The sequence below is a fragment of the Pituophis catenifer genome, unplaced genomic scaffold (assembly GCF_029215685.1).
Source record: "Pituophis catenifer annectens isolate HBS135680 unplaced genomic scaffold, rPitCat1.0.hap2 SCAF_2, whole genome shotgun sequence".
Taxonomy (NCBI): domain Eukaryota; kingdom Metazoa; phylum Chordata; class Lepidosauria; order Squamata; family Colubridae; genus Pituophis; species Pituophis catenifer.
This window is the reverse complement of record NW_027256882.1, coordinates 188,332,629-188,359,043: the sequence shown is the minus strand read 5'-3', so window position 1 is coordinate 188,359,043 and position 26,415 is coordinate 188,332,629. Positions and strand designations below refer to the sequence as shown.

Sequence of the window (26,415 nt, the reverse complement as noted above, 5' to 3'; positions counted from 1 at the left end):
TTGGACCAGCTGGAGCCTCCGGGTGCTCCTCAAGGGGAGCCCCATGTAGAGAGCATTACAGTAGTCCAGGCGTGAAGTGATGAGGGCATGAGTGACCGTATTTAACGAGTCCCGATCGAGAAAGGGACGCAACTGGCGAATCAGGCGAACCTGATAAAAAGACCTCCCGGCCACAGCCATCAAGTGTTCTTCTAAAGACAGCCTTGAGTCAAAGAGGATGCCTAAGTTGTGAACCCTCTCCGTGGGGGGCAATGACTCATCCCCAATAGTCAGTGATGGCACCAACTGACTATATCGGGACGTCGGAAACCACAGCCACTCGGTCTTGGATGGGTTGAGCCTGAGTCTGTTCCTCCCCATCCAGATCCGTACAGCCTCCAGGCACCGGGACATCACGTCAAGGGCATCATTGGGGTGGTCCGGGGTGGAGATGTATAGCTGAGTATCATCAGCATACTGATGATACTTCACCCCAAAACCACGGATGATCTCACCCAGCGGCTTCACATAAATGTTGAACAGAAGGGGTGAGAGAACCGACCCGTGGCACCCCACATACAAAGGGCCTCGGGGTCGACCTCTGCCCCCCTGTCAACACAGACTGCGACCGATCAGAGAGAAAGGAGGAGAACCACCGCAACACGGTGCCCCCCACCCCTAACTCTTCCAACCGGTGCAGCATGATACCATGGTCGATGGTATCAAAAGCTACTGAGAGGTCTAATAGGACCAGGACAGAGGAGCAACCCCTGTCCCGGGCCCTCCAGAGATCATCTACCAAGGAAGATTAATATTAAGGAAGATGATGTTCATGTTTGCAAATGCTTTCTTTATTTGTTAAGGTACATATAGTATAAAAGATTATGAAAGAAGATTAAAGTGAAAGTGAACAACCTCCTTAACTTTATGTATGTTTCTCCTCAAGCCCTCACCTCAATAATCTAACATCATAATAGCTTGCCCAGTATGATCATAAGTCATGGCAGTTGTTAAAGAAGGGACCCACATAATTGCCTCACTTAACAGCCACAATCCCTGTTCTTCCTACTATGGTTATTAAGCAGAGAATGGGGTGCCTCAAAAGGTGGGGGAAGCCCTGGGAAACCTGGCACAGGCTCAGGCCCACACTGCAGCTCCCCAACATCCCAGAATCTCCCCCTAAGGCATCCTGTACTCTGTTTCCCATCCCAGTGGGTCCCATACCCATGCTCCTACCTCCACACAAGCTTTGGGCCTGCCTCCTACCCTATTGGGTCCCTGCAGGCTTTGGACCTGTCTTCCACCCTGCTGGATTCTCACAGGCCTTGGACCTGCTTCCTACTGCTGGGTCTCCCACCATCCTCTCCCCATCATAGCTCAGTCTACTTACATATTGCACAAATCGCTTTGGGGAAGGAGAACTGGCTGATCCACCCCACGGCTTTCCTACAGTAGGGTGGGGGCAGGCCTAAGGCCTGCAAGGATTCAGCCAGGTAGGGATAGGCCCAAGCGTACTAGTGGGACAGGATGGGAGAAAGGCAGGAGATGCTGCAGCATCCCTGTGTCACTCTTAAGGGTACGCCAGATTTTGTTCATGTGACCATGGGAATGTGCTGCATCATTAACTTCAGATACAGGTAGTAAGTTCAGTGCCATTGGAATTTTGGATGGTTGCTGAACAGAGTCATAAGTTGAATATTCTGTTCTGAATATTCTATTCAGATCTATGACCATCAGACATTTTTTTTAATATACCTTTTCTAGACAATTCAAAAAGCACTGACTTTATCTGCACGCCACAATAATTGGGAATTCTGGAAAATTGTGGCTTATTGTGAATAACCAATAAGAGAGTATATTTGTAACTCAGGATTGAAATGTAGGGTCCTTGGTGCTCTCTAAGCTTGCTTGTTTTCTTGCACACATTTCATTACCCAAACTAGGTATCATCATCAATGCTAGTAAGAATTGGGATTTACTCTCAATTCATATTCTAGTGGCATGCCCTGTCAGTGTTGGTAGGAGTGGCCTATTGTGAATGACCTTCAGATTGATGTAGATAGCCATGCTTTCATTTTGCTTCTCCCCACTTGAAGGAGGAAAAAAAACCCAATAGTATCATCTTTTTGTATTCCATGAAAGCAAATTCTTAGTTTATGATTTAGGAGCCATGGTGGTGCAGTTGTTAGAATGCAGCATTGCAGGTTTAAATCTGCCCATAGCCAGGGCATCCTGATTGGCTCAAGGTTGATTCAGCCTTCCATAGCAATAACAATAGTGCTTAGACCTCGGAAGGATGGAAGTCAGCCTTGAGCTGGTGAGTATTGAAGTGTTAGCAGTCGGCAAGGTAAGCCTGCATACCACATTCTAGCCACTGTGCCACTACAGCTCAGTTCTTCTGAGGTCGATAAAATGAGGACCGAGACTGTTGGTGGCAATATGCTGACACTGGAAACTGCTCAGAGAGTGCTGTAAAGCATTATGGAGCCTTATACAAGTGCTATTGCTATTATGATTTAGTTGATAACATAGAGTACTAAATTTGTTACATACTAGCATCAGATGATAATAATGCAATTCATCTATAAAGAATAGGTGAAAGTCAAGTAATTAAGTCACTAATAAAAAGTGAATTTGCATGTTTTTAGACAGGGCTTAAATGAAACTGTGATATTTTTGAGAGTACAAAGTTATCCTCTAATACTTAAAAATAACTTACTTCTAGTTCCTTCCCAGGAGAAAGTTGACTAACATGGATTGATCCACTTGAATTATGAAAAATCTTCACAGGACATTTAGCTTCATTTTGAACCAGCTCCTGATATTGGTTGATTACTCTATAACATGAGATCAATACATCTTTCATGAAATTGCAGAATTTCTATCTAGATAATGAACAATAGTAGAGGCCTGCTTATTTTTATATTTCTGCTGGCTATTAATTTCTATACATGTATATAAGGAACAATAAAAACAGTGTATTTAAGCTTACTAAAAGTATTCCCTATGGAAGATATTCTACTCTTCTACACAATCACAATCAATTTTAGAAACAAATTCTAATTCAGCACTTTTCTTTATTCTGAGTTCAATGTTTGAGTGGATTCCAAGAATAGTTCCTGAGTTTCTGTTGTAATTGTAGTATATAATGACAAGAAAAGCTTTGAAATACAGAATGTGCAATTTAATCAATAAAGGATTATAACTATCTTTTAGAACTACACTTCAGTTCTTTTGTTAAATTTTCTGCAAACATTCCATACCACACTAGTGGACAACATCCTAACCTTTCACCCCAATACTTAGTGTTAACTCCAGAGCAAAACACAGAATAAGAGACACACTATCCTACTCTGACAATGTATGCATTTGATGGGTGAGAAAGGTATATTCTACACAAAGATCATGGGTTTTAAGACAAACTTCATTTCCAAGGAAAAGAAAAAAAAAACCATAAGGCCAATCTGAGGAGTTTCTGCAAGAGCAAACCCAGCTACCTGTAGAATCATGCAAATAGTAATCAGGTACTTACCTTTCTGCTTCTGACTTTGAGCCAATAAGAAAACTGTAAACAATAAAATACACTAATTAAAATTAAGTAAATATACAATATAGTTTATATATGTCACATCAACTGAGCTGAACATACATGATGTTTGCTTAACACGGAAACCCACTTCAAGCAGTATTTCATCTCTGATAGCTCACTGGCTAATTCTTTTTCTTTCTCATATAACTAAATTATATGAACTATTACAAAGCATCAGTAGTGCATGTCCAGACAGGAATTAGAGATATTTTACATGACATTGCTGGAAAAGGATGCTGGACTAAATGTGGTCTGATTCAGCAGGATTCTTTTTACACTATTATGCCCAAGAACCTGGATGACAGTCACCCCATTCCTTAAATTATTTTTGCCAAACAAATATTTTCCAAATATTTCCACTGGTACCTCTACTACTTCCTTTATCATGAACTTGCTTCTGCTACAAACCATCCATCCCGACTTTATTTATTAAGGTCTGCCTTTTCAAGTGAACATACATAGCTATGATGTGTGGAAAGTTCCTGTTCTGCCAAAGGGTGGAAATATAGGAAGGCTGAAAAAGACTTTACCAGATAATAGTGTCTTATAAAAATATAGCTGCAATTTTCAGAAATATATACAGTGGATACTTTCAGAAATTATTATAGGTAGTTTTCGACTTACAACCATAATGGAACCTACCCATTACTATCATAAGTGATGAACGCTGTTAAGTGCAATGGCCTTAATGATGCCTACTCCCTGCTCTCCCTGATGCGGTTGTTAAACACCAGGTGGGTTGTTAAGCGGAGCATGGGGTGCCTTGGGACTCACCCAGTTGAGTCCAAAAAAGAGTCAGTCAAGCAGCAAAAAAGCTTTGCAAAGCCAAAAACAGCCCAGCAGTTAAAGGAAGCAAAGAAAATCCTTCTGGTAGTTGTTTGTGTGGAAGGTTGTTTGCAAAGTTAAGGATGATTTAGCACGTGCAGCAAACAGTCACAGAATAAGCTGGTTCGTAAAGGGAGTCAGGCAAGCAGCAAAAGGTTTGGAAACCTTCCGTGGAAAGCTTTTTGCTGCTTGTCTGACTTTCTCTTCTGCTGAGGCCGTTTGCTTCGTGTGTTGCGTTCTTGGTAGCTTTGCAAAGTATTTTTCTTCACCTCTCCAAACAAACAACCCCCAGAAGGGTTTCTTTGGTTCCTTTATACTCCTCCCCCCCCTTTAAAAAAATTAAAACCTTTTTCCTTTCTTCTTTAGCCTGCCAGTCACTCATCATGGTAAGTAACTTTCAGATTTTGTCACTTCCTTTCCAGGCACACAGTAAATTTAGTAAATTAAGTGGTTAAAGGGGATCAAGAATGGAGGGCAGTGGTGGAGAGTTTAGTTTCAAGATCTAATTGAGGGGGGGGGAATCCACAACCCTGCCTCCTCAGCTTTTTTTCTATTTCTTTATTGGAAAAAATGTGAGTTTGAGGAAGAAAAGCAAGGAGAAGATTTTGGGAAGCTGGTCCTAGAGCTGCCATCTTTGCATGCAGCAGGCTCATTTCCCCAATGTCTAGCAAGAGCTAGGAAAGATCTGCAGTCTCAACTGCCAGTCAATTGGGGCAGAGGATAGCCCATAAACATTTTTTACAAAATGCCACCAATGGATGGATCACTAAGCTTCCTCCATGGTGCTTCAAACATCAGGGTTTCGCTATAGCCAAGCACATAGGCTTGTTCAGAAGCCTTTGTGGTACTGGAATGCAGCGCTCGGGCCCTCATCTAGTTGGGCTCTTCCCCTGCTGCTGGGCTGTTTTTTCTTGCTTCATTTTGCTTTGTTCTGTTTTCTGGCAGCTAGCTTCTCTCTTTTGTTCCTTGGATGTTTGTTTGACTCATTTTAGGACCCAACTTCTCCGGCCGCTTTTTGCAAAGCTTTTGTGGCTAAAGCTTTGGCTTTACTCACTGCTCAACAAGGCAGGGCAAATACCCAGGTGGGTGGTGCATTGCAGCCCCTCCCTATGGTCAAAAGAGTGGGCAGACTGCCAAGCCCCCAAATTTTGATCATTCAATCACAGGAGGGCTCCAATGGCTCTAACTTTGGGCATGAATCGTAAATACCTTGTTTCATTTTGAATGGTTGCAGAATGGTCACAAATTGAGGATAACCTATAGATTATATTTATTTATTTCTATCCTGTGTTCATTATTTTTAGGAATAACTCAAGGTGGAAAACATATTCAACCCACCTTCCTATTTTCCCAACAACCACCCTTAGAAGTGTGCTGTGTTGAGACAATGACAGGCCCAAAGTCACCCAGCTGGCTTTCATGGCTAAGGTGGGACTTGAATGTACAGTCTCCTGCTTTCTAACTTGATGTCTTAACTAGTAGGCCAAAATTAGCTCATATAGCCATTATGGTTAGATAAAAGTCTAATCTGACAACATTAAAACAATTAAATCTATTTTACTGCTATCAGCCTACATGAAATTGTAGCTAAAACATTACTGAAGATCTGAAAACACACCAGGCACACAAACTGAAACTGAAAAGAAGCCTGATCACAAAGTAAGAGTCAGGACAGATAACCCAAAACCCATGTGATGTCAGGAAAGTGAGAGTTGAGAATGAGTTATAGTAAAAACAGTAAATATCAAAAAAAGAATTTTTGTAGGTATGTATATTCAAAATAAAAGAATCAGTACTATCACCTGCTCAATGAAGACAGCAAAATGCTAACAAATAATGAAGAAAAGCTGAGCTTACTCAGCTACTATTTTGATTTGTTGGTTCCACCCAACAAAAAGCACTTTCAAAGGTATGTGAATAATGGCAGGATGAAGAGGCAGAGCTGAAGCTTGAGACTGATAGAAACTTGGTTGGGGAATACTTTATATTGACAGAGTTTAAATCTTCAGATTCTAGAAGAATTAATGTTCTGCCATTATTTCTAAGAAATCCTAAAAAGGGGGTGAAATATGAAATCACTGGAAGAATGCAAATATTGTCTCTATCTTAAAAGGGGGGGGGCAAACTATAGTCAGTCTGACATAAATATTTTATGGCAAGATTCTAGAAGAAACCATACGGACATTGTTCTGTAAGCCTGTTAAAAACAACGCAGTGATTACTAGAAATCAGCCTGGATATATCAAGAATTAATGAGGTAATATTACATCATTTTAAAAACGAGTAACTCCCTTTATAAATTATGGTGATACTGTTGACATAATAGATCTTGACTTCAGCAAAGCATTTACAGTAACAGTGCTAATTTGCAAGCTAGATAAAGGCGGCCAACTGAGTGCATTCTGAGTAAGATTTCTCAGGCTTCATCAATGGTCCATCAAAGTTGAAAGAGATATCAAATGAAATACATTCAAATTAAATCTGGATCCTTTACTCTCATATTTGGGTGAAGAAGAGGAGGAAATGCTCATAAAATGTGTTGAGGACATATTGGATGGAGTAGCCAATATCACAAAGTAAAATTCAAAACTATTTTGATAGGCAGAAAGGAACAGAATAAAACATAACAGAAGCAGCTGCAAATTCTCCATTTGAGACATAAAAGCCAAATGCTTTGGTAACTTCACTTGTGAAAAAGTATTGAACAAAAATTGACTTCAAACCTGATATAATAAAATTAACTGCCCAAAGGGAACATACAACAGGAAGTATTTTTTTTACTTTACAAATAGTTCTCATGTAGGGACTTGCCTTAAACAGTGATTCTTTGCAAGTAAATGGTAATAAAAAAATTCAATTTCAAACACATATGTACATTTACAGCTGAATTTTCTGTGCCTGATTAACAAAAATCTTCAATGTGAAATTGATTAAAGTCTGGTCAGTTTCAGGCAGCAGTGTCAGGGTACTGAAGGGTACTAATTAACTAATTAAGGTAACAAAGCTAAGCTTGGTAAGGGTTAGCAATTTTGTGGGAAGCACCGAGCTGTGGAAAAAGGAGCTCAGGAAAAAATAGCTTGTTTAAGCAACCTCTGTTCTGCAAGGGAGCAAACTGGGAAAGAAAGTGTTAGGCACAGGACATGTACGTGAATGTGATTGCAACAACCAGTGATCTTTACAGTGTTTTTCATTCTGTATCAAATGTTTATTTACTGTAGTTACCCATTTTGCTTAATGACCAAGTGCCAGAACCAGTTAGTCTTAAATGAGAGCCACTAGTATTCTATCAGCTGAAACCCAACCTTAAGTGCTATATTCAGTACTAGACACCACACTTAAAAACATTCCGAACAAACAGAAAAAGTTTGGCAACAAAAGTTATCAGGGAACTGAAAAATAAGATCTATAAAGAAAGACTGAAGAAGTTGGATATTTCTAGGCTTGAATCAAAATGACTGAGATGGATGTATGTGAGCATTCTTCAAATCCAGAAGAAGGTTAAGACCTGTTGTTTCTTGTTCCAGAGTCTCACACAAGGAATAATGGATTTTAGTTACTGGAAAGCAGATTCCAATTCAATGCCAGAAAGAGGGTCATAATAGTAAGTGCTGTTCAATCATGGAATGAATTAATCAGGAAGATGGTGGATTCCAAATTTATGGAATATATGTTCAAGGCAGACATCGGTCTGTGCAGCTTTGAATTGGATTTCAGCACTGATATAGTAGTTGAGCTTGGTGACTTAAATGATTCCTTCCAACTCTGTAATTCCACTATTCTCTGATACTATATAAATGCAAATGCTGGCATGTATATACATATGTATGCACACGACATATCATCTGTTGTGATCCACAAGGTGAAAAAGATACCCACCCCTGCAGTAAAACAAGGGTGATTTAATGAAATGGAAGCAATCTTCATTCTGGAAGGCAATATGTGAGACCAAAGTCACCTAAGCTCATTCAACTAATCACATACTTTATTGGTATTCATACACAAACTATAATATATTATTATGTTCAAACACTGTCTAGATTTTTTCTCAATAATCTGCACAGCAGTAAAGAACACTCTACATTTTAGAAGCCCTTTCTTTACTTGCTAGACATGCAAAGTTCTTACAGCTCATATTAGCAAAAAATGCTATAAAATTAACATCAATGCTTTTTTCTAAAACTGAAAGATTAATGCCACTTACTGTGATGGACTTTCATTATCCTCATCATTCTTAAGAGTTTGGATTTTACCATAGTACAATGGATTTCCAAGTGACTGAAAAATTGTCAATTTTGTCTTCTGAAAATGATTGCCATTTTCACATTCAAAGACATAATCATCTTTTATTTCCTATGAAATAGAAAAAACACTTATAACTATTAAACAACATATTTACGATGTGCTTAGCTTGTGATAAAGCTGTACAGAGAACAGCAAACTTTGGGACTCTTGAGAATACAAGAGTCTTCATAAACTATATTTGGATGACATGTTTAATTTGGTAATGGATAGGATTACTGGTAAAAAACTAAACCCAGCATCCTATTATGTGTGTATCCTCTTATGTCCTCCTCCAAGATAACCTTACCCCACACCATGTAGCACTTTAAAGGTGACAACCAGGATCTTGAACTGAACTTGGAAGCAAATCAACAATTATTGTAGTTCTCTCAAAAGAGATGACTCATGTACAAATCTAGACCTGCACAAAACCATGAGGTTTAAACCAACTGAACCTTCCAGATACTTTTTAAAAATGGCCCAGGTAGAGCATATTACAATAGTCCAAATGGGAGATGACCAGGGCATAAATAACCAAACAGAGAGTCTCCCTATCCAGGAAAAGGCATAACTGGTGCACAACATGTTCAGCAAAGTCATAGTTGCCAACTGCTCTTTGAGCAAGAGCCATGAGTCCTGGAGGATCCCCAGATTATACATGGGCTCTGTCTGGGGTAGTGCAATCCTTAAATCTCAACAGAGAAGATACTTGTTTCTTCTGCTGAAGTTCAAATGTTAAATTATAATCTAGATCAGGACTGTCAAACTCCCGGCCCACAGGCTAGATGCATCACACACTGGCCACGCCCATGCCTGGTTTAGCGAAAGAGAAAAAAGTCCCGATGCATCACGTGATGCTGCCATGACAATGTGAGTTTGACACCCCTGATCATTCCAATTCTACCAGTATCTTGTTCAACAAACCCAACCTCACTATGCCGCTGGATTATCAAGTTAAATAGTTGTAAGGAGTGGATTCTTGGATGGGGTTTCATCTTATGCATAAGGTAAGATAATAATTTCAGGACACTAATTCTTTTTATATTTATAAGTGCTTATATACTAATATTAATGACTAAAATTAAAAAGTTGTATCTTTGATTTGTCCATAAATGTATTGTTTTTTTAAATAATATGTGCCTTCTACTAACCTTCATAGTTCTAGGCAACATAGAATTATCAGCAAACAGTTAACTAGACAAGAACACCAATATTCAAACTGATAGTTGGTCACAGCCAAATAGTTCAAAATACTACCATTCAGGTGTCAACTTACTCTTTTTTTAACAGAATGACAGAGTTGGAAAGGATCTTGGAGGTCTTCTAGTCCAACCCCCTGCTCAGGCAGGAAACCCTACAGCAGGGGTCTCCAACCATGGCAACTTTAAGACTTGTGGACTTCAACTCCCATAATTCCTCAGCCAGCAAAGCTGCTGATGAATTATGGGAGTTGAAGTCCACAAGTCTTAAAGTTGCCCTACAGTATACATTTCAGACAAATGGTTGTCCAATCTCTTCTTTAAAACTTCCAGTGTTGGAGTATTGATAACATCTGGAGGCAAGTTGTTCCACTGATTAATTGTTCTAGCTGTCAGGAAATTTCTCCTTAGTTTTAGGTTGTTTCTCTCCTTGATTAGTTTCCTTCCTTTGCTTCTTGTCCTGCCTTCAAATGCTTTGGAAAATTGCTTGACTCCCTCTTCTTTGTGGCAACCCTTGAGATATTGGAACACTGCTATCATGTCACACCTAGTCCTCCTTTTCATTAAATTAGACCTATCCAATTCCAGCAACCATTCTTTATGTTTTCGCCTCCAGTCTCCTAATCATCTTGCTCTTCTCTGCACTCTTTCTAGAGTTTCAACATGTTTTTTACACCGTGGCAACCAAAACTGGATGCAGTATTCCAAGTGTGGCCCTACCAAGACATTATAAAGTGGTATTAACACTTCACATGATCTTGATTAATGCAGCCTAGAACTGTGTTGGCTTTTTTGGCAGCTGCAGCACATTGCTGGTTCATATTTAAGTGATTGTCCACTAGGACTTCAAGATACCTCTCATAGTTACTACTATTGAACAGGGTACCATCTGCACCATGTGCACAATTATTAGGCAAGTGAGCATTTTACCATCTCATCCTTTATATGCATATTTTCCACCTCCAAGCTGTATACACTTGAATGCTTAGTGGATATAAGCAGATCAGGTGATGTGTATTTGTTCAATGAGGGAGAGGGTGGCCTAAGGAGATCAACACCCTACAACAAGGTGTGCATAATTATTAGGCAGTTTCTTTTTCTCAGGCAAAATGGGCCAAATAAGAGATTTAACTGACTCTGAAAAGTTAAAATTGTAAAAGTCTTTCAGGGGGATGCAGCACTCTTGAAATTGCTAAGATATTGGGACGTGATCACAGAACCAACAAATGTTGTATTGCAAAGAGTCAACAGGGTCACAAAAAACATGTTGAGAAAAAAGACGCACCTTAACTGCCAAAGATTTGAGAAGAATCAAATGTGAAGCTATCAGAAGCCCATTATCCTCCAGTGCTATCATATTCCAGAACTGTAACCTACCCTGAGTGCCCAGAAGCACAAGGTGTTCAGTGCTCAGAGACATGGCCAAGGTAAGGAAGGCTGAAACCCAACCACCACTGAACAAGACACATGTTGAAATGGGAAGACTGGGCCAAGAAATATCTGAAGACAGATTTTCAAAGCTTTTATGGACTAATGAGATGAGAGTGACTCTTGACAGACCAGATGGATGGGTCCGTGGATGTAACAGGTAGAGCTCCATTTCAACTCAGACACCAGCAAGGTGGAGGTGGGGAACTTGTATGGGCTGGTATTATGAAAGATGAGCTAGTTGGACCTTTTCGAGTTGAAGATGGATTCAAAATCAACTCCCAAACCTAGTGCCAGTTTTTAGAAGACACTTTTTTCAAGTAGCGGTACAGGAAAAAGTCTGCACCTTTCAAGAAGACTATGATTTTTATGCAGGGCAATGCTCCATTGCATGCATTGAAGTACTCCACTGCGTGGCTAGCCAGTAAAGGCCTTAAAGATGAAAGAATAACGACATGGCCCCCTTCCTCACCTGACCTAAAACCCTATTGAGAACTTCTGGGCCTTCTTAAACAGGAGATTTACAGTGAAGGAAAACAGTACCCCGTTTTCCCCAAAATAAGACATCCCCTGATAATAAGCCCAATCAGGCTTTTGAGCGCATGGCAATAAGGCCAAGCGTTTATTTCAGAGTTCAAAAAACATAAGACGGCGTCTGATTTTCAGGGAAACATGGTACACCTCTCTGAACATTGTCTGGGAGGCTGTGGTTGCTGCTGCACAAAAAGTTGATTGTCAACAGATCAAGAAACTGACAGACTCCATGAATGGAAGGCTTATGACTGTTCTTGAAAAGAAGGGTGGCTACATTAGGTGTTTATTTGTGAATTTTGACTTATTATTCTCACTTGAACAGACGAAAATAAATGAGATGGGAAAATTTTCATTTTTCATATAGTTGCATAATAATTCTGCACACTAATAGCTGCCCGACAATTGTGCACACACAGATATCCACCTAAGAAAGCCACAACCTCACTTTTACTTTCTTAAATATTCAGGTTTGAGGTTTATTAATGTTTTGGATTGATCGAGAGCACTGTAGTTGTTCAATAAAATCAATCCTCCAAAATACAGCTTGCCTAATAATTGTGCACACATTGTATACTATACCTGTGCACTTGGTTTGGTTTTTCTTGGCTAAATATAGAACCTTACTTTTTTCACCACTTCATTTTGTTAGATAGCGCCCAATGTTCAAGTCTGTCAATATCCTTCTGCATCTTAAGCCTATCTTCTGGAGTGTTGGCTATTCCTGACAGCTTGGTGTCGTCTGCAGATTTGATGAGTTCCCCATTTATCCCCTCATTCAAATCATTAGTGAAGATATTGAAGAGTACTGGGCCTAAAACTGAGCCTTGAGGTACCCTACTACATACTTCTCTCCATGTAGATGCAGTTCCATTGAGCGTGCAACGTTGAGTGCAGTTGGTCAGCCAGTTACGAATCTAGTGATTCTGTCCAACCCACATTTTTCTATCTTATCAAGTAGTAGGTTGTGGTCTATTTTATCAAATGTCTTACTGAAGTTGAAGTAAATTACATCCTCAGCATTTCTCTGGTCCACTAATTTGGTCACTTTGTCAAAGAATGCAATAAGATTTTCCTGGCATTATCTGTTTTTGACAAACCCATGTTGGCTTTTGGTTATGACTTTGTTTGACTCAAGGTGTTTGCTGATTCATTGCTTGATTATCTTTTTCAGAATCTTCCCAGGTATTGAGGTGAGGCTGATAGGTCTGTAGTTTCCTGTATCTATTTTTTTCCTTTTTTGAAGATGGAAACTACATCAGCTATTTTCCAGTCCTCTGGTTCCCCGATGCTCCATGATCTTTGAAAGATATAGTTCAGTGGTTCTGAGATATGTCTGCCAGTTCTTTCAGAACCTTGGGGTGTAATCCATCTGGTCCTGGTGATTTGAACTAGTCTAGGGCAGGGGTCACCAACCTTTCGGACCTCAGGGACCACTAAATTCATAATTTTAAATCCCACAAACCATTAATATGAATCCAGCGCGCTCTCTCTCTCCTTCCCTCTGTCTCTCTCTCTCTCTCTCTCTCTCCCTCTCCCTGTCTCTTTCTCTCTGTCTCTCCCTCTCTCTAATCTCTCTTTCTCTCTCACATTCCTCTCTTTCTCTCTCTGTCCCTCCCTCTCTCTCATCTCTGTCTGTCTCTCTCTCATCTCTCTCTGTCTCTCTTGCTCTCCCTCATCTCTCTCCTTCTCTCTCTCCTTCTATCTCTCTCTCACACACACATCTCTCTGTCCCTTTCTGTCTGTGTGTCTCATCTCTCTGTCTCACTCTCTCTGTGTGTCTCATTTCTCTCTCTCTCTCTCTCTCTGTCTGTCTGTCTCTCTCTGTGTATCTCTGTCTTTCTCTCTGTGTATCTGTGTCTTTCTCTCTCTCTTTCTGTCTCTCTTTCATCTCCCTCTTTCTCTCTCTCTCTTTCTGATTCTCCGGTGCTCTCTGGGTCTTGCGGGCACTTCTTCAGCCTTTGTTGGTGCTGGATGCACCTCAGTCGCTCGGGGAGACGTACGACCTGCTCTCCAGCCCAAGACACTCAGCCAACCCGGCTGCGGCCAATGCAACGCATTGTAATGGGCTTCAAGAGAGGAGGGGATGCTGTCTCCCCCATTGTAAGCGCGCTAAATTTAACTGTGCTGCACATGGCGCTGCAAGAGCAGTGGGCAGGCCATGGAGGCACCAACAGCAGCAGCAAAGAGAAACAGCTGGGTCAGTGTCTCAGGGCAGAGAGGAAGTCGTGCGTCTCCCCGAACGACCGACGTTCTCGCAGCATCAGAAACGGCCGGAAGAAGCGCCTGCGAGATTCAGCAAGAGATGAAGCAAGTACAGGGGTGCTTCGCTCCCACTCTGAAATATGGAGCGAGTCTGCATTCTCCACCCTTACCTTCTCAGGCCAGGCGAGGAGTGACTGTGAGGGGAGGGGGAGCATCTGCCTGTAGGAACAGGGCTTCAGAGGGACGTGCCTGCTCCTCCCAAGCTGTGCTGGTGCAAACAAAGGTTTTTTGCAAAGGGCTGCTGAAGCCTATAGGAACGCAATCTCCTGCAGGCTTCGCCAAGAAAACAGCAAACAGAGGGAAGGCCTGAAGCCTTTCCTCCATTTGCAAACATCCAGGCCTCAATTTGCAGAGAATAGAAGCCTAAAGTGCGAGATTACACAAGATTTCGCACTACTGATCTCGCGGTACGTTAGGCTTCTGTTGTCTGCAAATGCAGGCAAAGAAACCATGACAGAGAGGAGATATTTGCAAGGTAAGTGAGTCTCCACAGGCGAAGTGCCTTTGAAGACCCGGCCGGGGGGGTGGGGGTGCGGGGTGGATAGGCAGGGTGAATGTTGCAGAGACTCTGCGGTCGTTTGTAAGGATGAACAACTGCTGTGCTGCTGCAATATGCATAGTTTTGGGATTTGTTCATAAACGCTAGGGGGCTCTTATTGTGTAACTTCGAATGTTCGCTAAGGGAACGCTCGAAACCGGGTACAACTATGGCAATATCATTTCCTCCCAATTATATTGATTCAAATGCATTCAAGACAGTTTTCATCATTGTTGTGCTCCATTTCTGTAGAGATGTAGTTATTTCTTATATATCATCCAACTCCATCTCCTTTTTTATTTGGTCTGTTTCTTTTAAATAATTTAAATCCCTCTAGCTGTATATTCCATTTGTGGGTTTCATCCCACCAAGTAATGGTGGGATGGCAACAATATCATATCTGGATGGCAACAATATCATATCTGTAATGGCAACAATATCATATCTGTCTTCATTAATCTGAATTTCTAATTCATCCTGTTTATATCTCATACTCTGTGCGTTGGTGTATAGACCAGGGCAGTGATGAAAGCTAAAATTTGTTATTACCGGTTCTGTGGGCGTGACTTGGGGGGGGGTAATGTGACTGGGTGGGCGTGGCCATTTTTTTTTATTTTTAAAACCATTTTTTCTACAACCTCTTCGGCGAAGAGGTTGTAAAAAAATGCTTTCAAAAGGCTCTGACAATTCTAGGTGAGTTGCCTGATCAACAGAGGCTTTTTTTCTTTTAAATGCCTCTGCCGATCAGGCAACTCAGCTGAGATCCTCGGAGGCTTTTAAAAGCATTTTTTCCACAACCTCTGAGGATTCCAGCTGAGCCGCGCAATCATCAGAGGCTTTTTTTTTTCCTTTTAAAAGCATTTTTTCGGCCAAAGAGGTTGTAGAAAAAATGCTTTTAAAAGCAAAAACGAAAGCCTCTGATGATTGTGCGGCTCATCTGGGTTTGGGGGGGGGAGGGCAGGGATTTTTGCTACCAGTTCTCCGAGCCACCCGCCTCCATCGCTACCGGATCGGGAGATCCGGTCCAAACCGGGAGCATTTCACCCCTGACCAGGGGTTTCAAACTTGAGGCCCGTGGGCTGGATCTGGCCTATGGGATGCTTAGATCTGGCCCACAGGACCACCCTGGAAACAGCGAAGGACTGGCCCGTGTGAATAGTGAAAAAAGCAAGAAGTGAGAAAACAGCCTGATACACTGGTGAACAAAGACGGGACAGAGTGAGTTACTGGGTTAATTGCCTAATTTGGTGGAAACTAAAAGGTGTGACAAGGAAGTCTCCGAAGAGAGAAAAAGCGGTGCTGCAGGGGTGGAGCAACGTAGCAAGAAGGAGGTGGAAAAGAGAAAAGAAGGAGTTTAGAGGAGTTGAAAGGAAAAAAGAGGAAGAAAGTTGGAAACTGCAATAAGGACTGTGACTGAATATACTGAGACTGGAAGTGAAAAATCGGAGAGCGTGGATATAATAATTGTAACGATGAGGATTGGAGTATGGATTGACAACTACAGTGACAGTGCAGGATAATAGGAGCAGACATCTTGGAGAAAGGACTTGGAAAGTAATGAATGGAAGAGGTTGGGACAGTGCAAGGAAGAAGGAGACTGGAAGAAATTAATAGGAAATTATGTATATTGTATATTCATATTTAGAAACAAATACCATGGTATATCTCTAGACTTTCTCTATTTTTTTTCTTTTTTATTGTTAATATCTACTATTCAATGGACCCTTGAAAGTAATTAAGTAATTTTGTTAATCTATTGTTTAAGAGGAAAGACTGTAATAAATTGGCCTTTTTATTTATATGTTTTTTCTTTATCTTGAAGTAATATACTTTTGTCTACTTAGTTATTGTTATTATCTGTTATTACTTATTTGATTCCTGAAAGCATTAAGATATTATATATAAATAGATAAACGTATTAATTGTCTGGTCTTTCTATCTATATACCCTTTCTTTCTACTGAGGTTATATATTATCGTTTGTTTAGGTATTGTTAATTCAAGCTAGAGTGATAATAGTCATTGAGATTATGGGAAGATAGAATCAATTATATTAATTAATTATTTGAGTACTCTATTTAATGAATTTTAAAGAAACAAAATTGATTGTAAATTAAGTGGGCAAGACCATAAAAGAAAGGAGCATTTAATAACCAAACGAAGTTAGGAAATATAGTTTCAGGAGGAGAAAGGAAATAGATTTTTTATGGTCTTGTGGAAGAAGTTCTTTGGGAAACCGAATATGACATGTATAACATCAGTAACTAAAACTGAAAAAAAAAAGTTATACAAATGACTGCCTCTCCAGCAGGACAAAAACTGATAGGAGATATGTTGGGAGGAGAAAAGGCAGGAGCTGCAATGAATACACAAAGTATGCAGACAACTCTGAATATAATTCAGGAGGTTCTTGTTAAGACCCAGGAATCTATTGGAAAGAACCATGAAGAACTAAAGAACAACATGGGCGAAGTGAAAGGCAACTAAGGAAACTAGATGACAGAATGGGAGAAATACAAGAGACAATTGTCAAGAACGAACAGTAGATAAAGATAGAGGAAGAAAGAATGGAACAGACAGAAAAAAAATTGGAGACAGAAAAGAAATTGATGGCAACAAATTGAGAACTTGAAGAAGCAATAACATTTCTCGAAATGGAACAGGCTGCGTTTTACTCAAGATTTCAGAATATACCAGAAAATAAGGAAGACGACCTCCTGAATCTCATGATAGAGTTGTTGGCAGACAACCTGAAGATGAACAAGAGCTGCAAAATGGTATTGACGAATTGTATAGGGTGCATACTAATTATGTACGGCGAAATAAATTGTCACGGGAGGTACACATTCGATTTACTAAAACAAATTAAAATCTAAAAATTAAAATATGAAATCTATAGGAGAACATGAGGTACAACAATGACATACAAAGGGAAAGAGATTCTGACTCTTAAACAAGTACCCAGGAGGGTAAGGGAGCAAAGGCAGAGCTATCACTTTCTCTCCTCCCATCTTATCAAATATAAAATAATGTTCTGGTGGCTTATCCCAGAAGGCCTATTAGTGACTTGGCAAGACAAAAAAATTAGGTTGGATACACTAGAGAAGGCTCAGGGATTTTACGATCAGTGTATAGCAATAGATGAAGAGAGGGAGAATGGAGAGGACACAGAAAATAAGAGTCAGGAAGAAGGGAAGGAGTCGGAATTGGAATCACAGGAGAGGATTGAAAGAGAACAGAGGAAAAGAACAGGGACAAGGTCGAGGATACAAACGGAAACGAGATTAAGGAAAGGAACCAGGGCTGTCAGTAAAAGGTAAAATGGAAGAAGAAATTAAATTAATTTCGATTAATATAAATGGTTTAAACTCGCCAGCCAAAAGGAGACAGATTCTATCTAGACCACAAAAACACAATTCAGACATCACATGTTTACAAGAAACTCACATTAAAAAGCAACAAGAACATTTATTAGAAGCCCCTAAATTAGGAAAATTATATTCAGCTCTTGCACCACAAAAAAAGAGAGTAGTAGTTTTATACATTAAAGATTGGCTATAACTGAAACACATTTATGCAGATGAGGAAGGCAGAATTTTATTAATTGAGATAATAACAAGACCCAAAAAAATATTATTGGTGGCTATCTATGCACCAAATATTAGACAGGGGGTATTTTATTATAAATTACCTAAAAGAATTGTGGAATTGGAAATTGGAAATATTTGTTTATTGGGGGACTTTAATGTGGTCGTAGATACAAAACAAGATTACAGATCGGGAAAGAAAAATAAAAAAACAGAAGAGGATACTGCCGACCACTTTTTTTGACATGGTGCAAGAGCTGAATCTAAAAGACATCTGGAGAGAAGGAAATCCACAAAAAAACCCAATATACTTTTTATTCTAACCCACATGATTCATGGTCCAGAATAGACATGATCTGGACAGATTTGGAACTAAGTAAAAACATAGATGAAATAGAAATAGCAACTAACATATGGGCGGATCATAGCCCTTTGATATTAAAATGGACAGGAAGATCAACATCGAAAAGGAGATGGATCATGAATCAAGGAGTAATAAAAGAACAAATGTATATAGAATGGATGGAAAGAGAGTTGGATTTCTTCTTGAAAGAAAATACAAATGAAGATACGACCCTTCAGAACTTTTGGGATACAACCAAGACTTATATCAGAGGTCTAATGATAGCATACTGGGCGGGGAGAAATAGAGAAAAAAGGAAACAACAATTTACAAGAGAAATTGGAGGAATTGGAGTATAAAATGCAGGAATCCCCGGATAAAAAAATTAGAGAGGAAAGAAATCTGATTAAACATAAAATAAATCTGCGTTCCCAGGAGGAAATGGCGCAAAAACTTAAGGCAACAAAGCAGATATACTTCGAATATGCTAATAAGCCTGGGAGATGATTGTCCTATAAATTAAAAAAGGATAAGGAGAAAAGGCTAATAACACAACTACAAGACGAAGAAAATAGCCCAAAATTACTTTGAAACACTTTATAGCCAGGAGAAGGTGGAGGAGGAAGATATAAAGAAATATTTAAAAGATAGGAACCTTCCCATAATATCAGAGGAAATGAAAGAAATGTTAAACAGCAGACTTACTATGATGGAAATGAAAGCAGCTATTCAAAAACAGAAAAATAATAAAACACCAGGACCTGATGGCATTCCCTCTGAGTTTTATAAAAAGATACAAGGACCTCTGGAAGTGTTATTGTTGAACTTATATAATGAAGCCTTAGGGCAATCGAAATTACCAGAGACATGGAGAGAGGCATTGATATCATTCATCCCAAAGGAATCTACAAACACACAGCAGGTCAAGAACTACTGGCCAATCTTGCTGCTTAGTGTGGACTATAATTTTTTTGTAACAATAATAGCTGAAAGGGCCAAAAAAATTTTTAAGTGAAATTATTGATTCAGATCAAAACGGATTTCTTCCAAATACATAAATAAAAGATAATACACAGACGATTCTGGATACATTAGAATACTATGAGGCCCATCCGAATAAGCAGTTGGCATTGATGTTTGTAGACGCCCAGAAAGCGTTTGATAATTTAAACTGGAACGTTCTGATTAATCAATTGGAAATTATGAAATTTGGGGAGAAATTTATGGATTTAATTAGAGCAATTTATTCGAAACAATAATAATGAATGGGGAAACAACAGAGAAGATTGATATAGCTAAGTGGGTAAAACAGGGATGTCCCTTATCACCCCTCTTATTTATATTATCCCTGGAGATACTATTAATACAAATTAGGAAAAATCAAATAATTAAAGGATTGAAAATCAAACAGGAAGAATATAAGGTTCAAGCATTCGCAGATGATCTAGTACCATGTTAGCGAACCTATGGCACGCATGCCGGAAGTGGCACGCAGAGCCATGTCACCCGGCACGCGTGGCATCACCCATTCTTCTTCTGGGTTACCAGGGAACACATGCGCACCAGCCAGCTAGTCTGCTGGTTACTGGTGTGCATGCATGTGCAACAATCAGCTGGCCTTAATGCCGTCCTTGCTCACATGCAGCCCCGGTACTCCGCCCTTTGCCAGCCAGGAGCGCTGCCGCCAATCGCTCCCGTGCACCCGGCTGCCTGCCTGCCTCGTTACCGCCACCATGAGGAAAGGCCCCGAAGTTGCGCTGCCTGGAATCCACATGGTCTGCCGCAGGGGGAGGCCAGATATGGATGGCTGGACGCTGCCTGGAGCTGAGCTCGAGGCTGGCAGGAGGAAGAACTTTGCCTCTTAACCGGCTCAAACTGTCTGCTGCCACAGCCTGCCGCCATTCCCTCTCTCCTGCCAGCTGCTCCTGCCACTGCCAGGGAAGTGGCTGTATGAGAACCGCTGCCGCCAAGGCGAGGGGGTGGTGGTGGCAAGGATGGGTGGTCCGGGTCTTCCCTGTCTCCCCACCCGAGCAGACTTCTAGCATAGCCCCAGGCCTCCAGAGGGAGGGAGGGAGGGAAGCCCCCGCCTGCTGCTCCTGCCACCGCCACCCCCTTGCCCCCAGCAAGAGCGTGAGGAACTTTGGAAAGAGAGGCCGGGGGCAGGCTGTAGCCATTCTTGCCAGCTAAGAGACAGGCTGCTCGCACAGCCTGCCCCCGCCCTCTCTAAAGTTCCCCACGGCAGAGGCAGCGTTGCTTACCTGCTGAAAGCCCAGCCCTGGCTGCTATTTCTGCCGCTTCTCCAACCACTCTGAAACCTGCATAATAGCACTGCAGCTTGCTTCAGGTAGCTGCTGTTTGGACTTCCCCCCCCCTTCCTCCGTCTTCTCCTCGACTTGGAGCCTCGCGGCATGGCCGAGGCTGAGGAGGGGTGGGATAGTAGCTGCACGGATCCCCCAGTGCCGCACATGTTCCCTGCGCTGCAATGAAGCGCTTTGCCAAGGAAAGCTGAGTCTCAGGCTTCTCCTGGAGCAGCAAGGAGAAGGAGAAGGTGCCAGCGGGGAGGTGAGCAGCCCCAGGAGGACCGGAGGAGAGCGCAGCTTCTCACTCATGGAGATCTACCGGTTGGGAAGTGGGCGCGGTAAGAGGTGCGCTGACCAGGAAGCGATCATGCTTCCTGGCCAGAGAGGGTTGCACAAACCTTTGCTGGAGTGAACGTGCAACCCTCTCCTGCCAGGGAGCATGACCGCTTCCTGGCTCGCGCATTTCTTACCGAGTTCCGCGACCATTTCCCCACCAGTGGATCTCCATGAGTGAGGAGCTGCGCTCTCCTCCAGTCCTCCTGGGGCATTCCTGGGAAATTTTGGTGGAAGATAAAAAAAATGGCTGGAAGAGATAACTAGGTGGAAGATAGAAAGAAAACTGGAACTATTCCTCCTGGGTATCTTGGAAGGGAAAATGGAAAAGAACTTACAATATATCATATTACATATACTAACTGTGAGTAGGATTGTCATAGTACAAAATTGGAAACAACCGGATATCTCCCCAGACCAAATTATAATTAAAAAAATATACGAATGTGCAGAAATGGACAGATTATCCATGGAAATTAAGGAAAGGGAATACACTGAGTATTATTTAATTTGGAATAGATGGTATTCCTGGCTGGAGTAAATCTAAAATGTAAGCAATATTTTGTCATGAAACCAAATTGTGAATAGAAGTTAGTATAACTTAGATAAGGATGTAAATTAAGTTAGTGATAGATAGAAGTAGAATTTGTGTATGGAAGTTAATTAGGATAGAGATATCAATGTGGAAAAGATGTTATTAGTGTTTAAGCTTCAATGTGTTTGTTTTTGTTTGTTTATTTTTGTTGTGTGTTATAGTTTTCTATTTTTTGCTCTTTTCTAATTTTTGTATTGTGTATTTTAATGTTTGAAAATTTAATAAATATTACTTTTTTAAAAAAGATCTCACACTACTGATCTCGTGGTAAGTTAGGCCTCTGTTCTCTGCAAATGCACCAAAAGCCTGAAGCAACCGTAACAGAGAAGAGATCTTTCCAAGGTAAGTGAGTATCCACAGGCAAAGTGCCTGTGAAGACCCGGCGGGGAAAGGGGAATAGGCAGGGCAAATGTTGAAGAGCCTCTGCGAACATTCGTAAGAACGAACAACTGCAATAGTGATGCAACATTCATAATTTCGGGACTTGTTCGTAAATGCTAGGGGGCACTTCTCACGTACCTTTGCATGTTCGCTAAGGGAACGCTTGTAACCTGGGGATTATCTGTACTTCTTTATTTTTATTTTTTATTCAAACATAAAGCTGTTAATTACAAAAGATAGGAATTATCACTAATATCACATTCCTAATATCACATTATCAACTGTTCTTTCATTGTATAGTACCTATAGTTCAGAGGCAATAGAATTCTGAACACAATAAACTGGTTTATTCACACACTCAACAGCAGCTCATAAACAATTACATTCTATTGCTAAGAAGTTGCACATTTGAAAAATTCACAAGATCAGTTTTCTGTTTAATGAATAATTGAAAATGATCTTTCTTTAATCATCTAAATGCAATCATGAACAAATTATTCATTACATTGCATTTCCATTTTTTCTAAAAAAAATAGTGCTTGGAAATTTACTACTACTCACATGAATCGGCCAGACACTTGGTTGTGAGTCATCAGGTTTGATAGATTTTTCCACTTTAGCATATTTTTCCACCTTGAGAAATAAGAAATTAAAGTGCAAGTGAATAAAAGCAACACTTGAATAAGGTATATAGTTAATAAATAATACATAGTTATTTTTTTAAAAATAGTATCATTTTGGTTATTTAAAGAAATCTAATCAACACAGTTCAATCTCCTCTGGAGCATGACAGATATGTAGTCCTATTCTAGCTGGGCCTTTCAACCAGTAGTGGTTTTCACTTACCTTCGCTACTGGTTCGGAACGGTGAGCGTGTGCATGCGCAGAGCATCTGTGATGACATCCGGGCAGGTGGATGGAGCCTCCCACCGCTACCAGTTAACATGAACCGGGGCGAACCAGTAGAAACCGACCACTGCTTTCAACACAAAAGACTATCTTCCCTGGAGTAACCGGTTGATTACGTATAACTCCAATGAGGATTTTAAAAAATTACTTGTAATGATATACATCTTTAGAAATAGGGAGGATTAAACATTTCCAGAAAAACTGTCACAATAAATTTACTGACATCATCAAAAGAATCCTTCATTTCTAAAAATAAAAAATATTCAATATTTTAAATAACTATATAATTAGGCAATGTGTTAATTAGAATAAATTAAATTGTCACAAAACAGCAAGCAGGTTTAGGATTTCATCGAAATACCTCCACCAGCTTGGATGATAGAAGGAAAGCTTGGTAAATCTGTAAACTTACATCTATTTCAGATGGTGCAGTCAAATAACAGGGGTTCTGTTTCCACATATCAACACACTAAAAGGACAAACATATATAAAAGTCATAGGGATAAATACATTTCACAAATGTATTATTTTAAAAGCTTCTTAAAATAAGCATACATTTCCAGCTTTGGAAATTTTGAGATCATACTGTTGGCTTCCTCTCCTCTCCTTTCTTTTTTGTAAATAATCAAATAGCTTGAACTGTGGTGGAATGGTACTTTGAGACACCTCCTGCTGGTAATTCAGAGATGGCCTGGAATATCTCTTGAAACATCTATAAGATAGTGCAAGATTAATGTAAAGAAAACTTATATTCTGGAACATATTTATACAAGCATTTATAAGCATTATTTACCAAATCATGATTTAATAATGTAGTTGGAAAGCTGCTGTGCAATTCCTTTTAACTCAAGGATATTAAGTCAATTGTAAGCCTATATCTTCAATTTGTAAAACATACTTGTATTTAATTTTGTAAATACATATTAAATTTGTAAATATATTATATTTTGTGTAGTGGTTAGAAACCAGGAGACTGTGAGTTCTAGTCTTGCCTTAGACCAGGGGTGTCAAACTTGCAGCCCGCAGCATATGCTGGCTGTGCCCACCCCAGTTTAGTGAAGGGGCAAAAGTTACAATACATCATGTGACGACGATGTGTAGTCGTGAGTTTGACACCCCTGCCTTAGACACAAAGATAGCTGGATGAGCTATCACTTTCTTTTGGCCAGTCACTTTCTCTCAGCCCTAGAAAGAGGGGCAATGGCAAGTGACTACTGAAAAACCTTGTCAAGAAAACTGCAGGGACTAGTCTAGACAGTCTCTAAGAATTGGATACGACTAAACAGAAGAAAAAAAACCCTTTTATTAATTAATATAAATTTACAATTGTATTGGACTTCATCCAAAAATTTTTTTCCGTAAAATACATTTGCACTCAGTGTTCTAGGTTATTGTATAGGTTTTAAAAGTTATCTAACTTGAATGTAATCAACTTTTTTCCCAGTATAACATAAAGCAAATTTTTGCAAAGATTCTCTAAAGATGAATATTTTCCAGTACCGTTTCATTGGGTGAGTATTCATTTTTTGCTTATTATACAAAAGCTGGTTTGCTGTGCATGTAACAGCAATTGATGGATCTAGACACAGCGGTTCTGCTGTTGCCAGTATAAGTTGACTTTCTAATAGAAGTTTGTCTTCCTAAAACACAAATGCAGAAGATTATAAAAGAGCAATAATTCTTTAATGCTACATTTATACGCACATTTTTACAAGTAATTTTTACAAGTATGTTCACTGAGATCAATATATTTCATTTTCAATACTTATGTAGACAACAATTAGTTTCATTCTTTTCAATATGATAGATTAAGTTGATTCTTAAACATACAGTATGTATGTACTGTACTGTATGTTGTCTATTAAATATTAATAGACAACTTTTCCTTTTGAACCTATCGGGTGGTAATGGGAGTGACATGGCGTTCCCATGTAACACCCCTCTTGCGCGAGCTGCACTGGCTCCCGGTGGTCTTCCGGGTGCGCTTCAAGGTTTTGGTTACCACCTTTAAAGCGCTCCATGGCTCAGGACCTGGGTACTTGCGGGACCGCCTACTACCACCAATAGCCTCCCACCGGCTGGTATGCTCTCATAGAGAGGGGCTCCTCTGGGTGCCGTCGGCCAAACAATGTCGACTGGCGGCCCCCAGGGGGAGAGCCTTCTCTGTGGGGGCACCTACTATCTGGAACGAGCTCCCCCCGGAGATACAGAGAATCCCAGATCTGCGCACCTTCCGCCACGCTCTAAAGACCTTTTTATTTCACCAGGCGGGCCTGGCCTAACTTTCTCCCTCTTTTTAAACATTTTTAATAATTTTTTAGTATTTTTTAGTATTTTTAATATTCAAAGTTTAAATTTGTTTTAAATTGATTGGGGTTTTAAATCTGTCTGGGCCAAACTTTAATTCGATTTTATCTCTGCTTTTCAAATTTTGTATGTATGTATTTTATTGTTGGCTGTTCACTGCCCTGAGTCCTTTGGGAGTAGGGTAGTATATAAATCAAATACAAGTAAAGTAAAGTAAAGTAAAGTTTGACATTTTAATTCCAATAATTTTCAAGACTGTATAGTATTGCATTTTAGAAGTAAATAAATTTATATTTAACATTATTTTTAGTAACATATTTAATAATATCTATATTCTAGTTACACAAAATAAAAAATAAAAAAGTACAGCAAATCAGAAATTTCTCAACTTCTAGAATTTAAGAGCTACAATTGCTGTAAAATATTAATATCTATTTACTATCATGTCTTAAGCAAAGAAAAGGAAAACAAACTAGAAATTAGTCATATAAGTAATGATTATTTATTCATTTAAAACACGAATTTATTGATGGGTTGTTCAACTAAGAATTGTTAAATAAAATATTGCTTAACACAATGTGTGTATGGAGATATATGGGTTACATAGAAGAATTGCAGCACATACACAACCACTGTTTGACATTCATCATATCAGTTCAGATAACAAGTGGGACTCTATAGGAGTGTACTTATTGATCATGGCTTTCCTACTTCTTTCTCCTTGCAGCCTCTTTTGTTGTTGTCTCCCCATATGTTATCCTCAGGATAACCAAAGATCTCCCAGAATAGAATAAAATATGGTATGTAAAAGATGCAACTAGAAGGAGAGGGAAATAGGTGTATTTTCAATTCACATGAGAAACTGTCTCAATTTTGCCCAATATTATAATTAGCAAATAAAAATCAAGGTCAAATATGGGTGTTTCTATCACCTGCCATAACATGAGAGGATGTGTATATATGGTGCCCCAGCCATCAAGGATATTGCTCATATTTTATTTGACTGTCAACCATGTACCCTCTTAG

At 39.9% G+C, this 26,415-nt stretch overlaps 1 protein-coding gene across 7 annotated transcripts in view; it reads right to left on the bottom strand.

The window, feature by feature from the left end:
- SUPT20H (SPT20 homolog, SAGA complex component) overlaps nt 1-26,415 on the bottom strand; it is a 68,081-nt gene that overhangs the window by 27,191 nt on the left and 14,475 nt on the right. For all 7 annotated transcript variants that reach the window (XM_070938346.1, XM_070938340.1, XM_070938343.1 and 4 more), the window contains 7 exons: nt 24,583-24,722; nt 23,638-23,794; nt 23,495-23,551; nt 22,735-22,806; nt 8,595-8,743; nt 3,512-3,544; nt 2,699-2,816 (listed from right to left, as the gene is read on the bottom strand). In XM_070938346.1, coding sequence (XP_070794447.1) covers nt 2,699-2,816; nt 3,512-3,544; nt 8,595-8,743; nt 22,735-22,806; nt 23,495-23,551; nt 23,638-23,794; nt 24,583-24,722 — 726 coding nt within the window. The remainder of the gene's footprint in view (nt 1-2,698; nt 2,817-3,511; nt 3,545-8,594; nt 8,744-22,734; nt 22,807-23,494; nt 23,552-23,637; nt 23,795-24,582; nt 24,723-26,415) is intronic.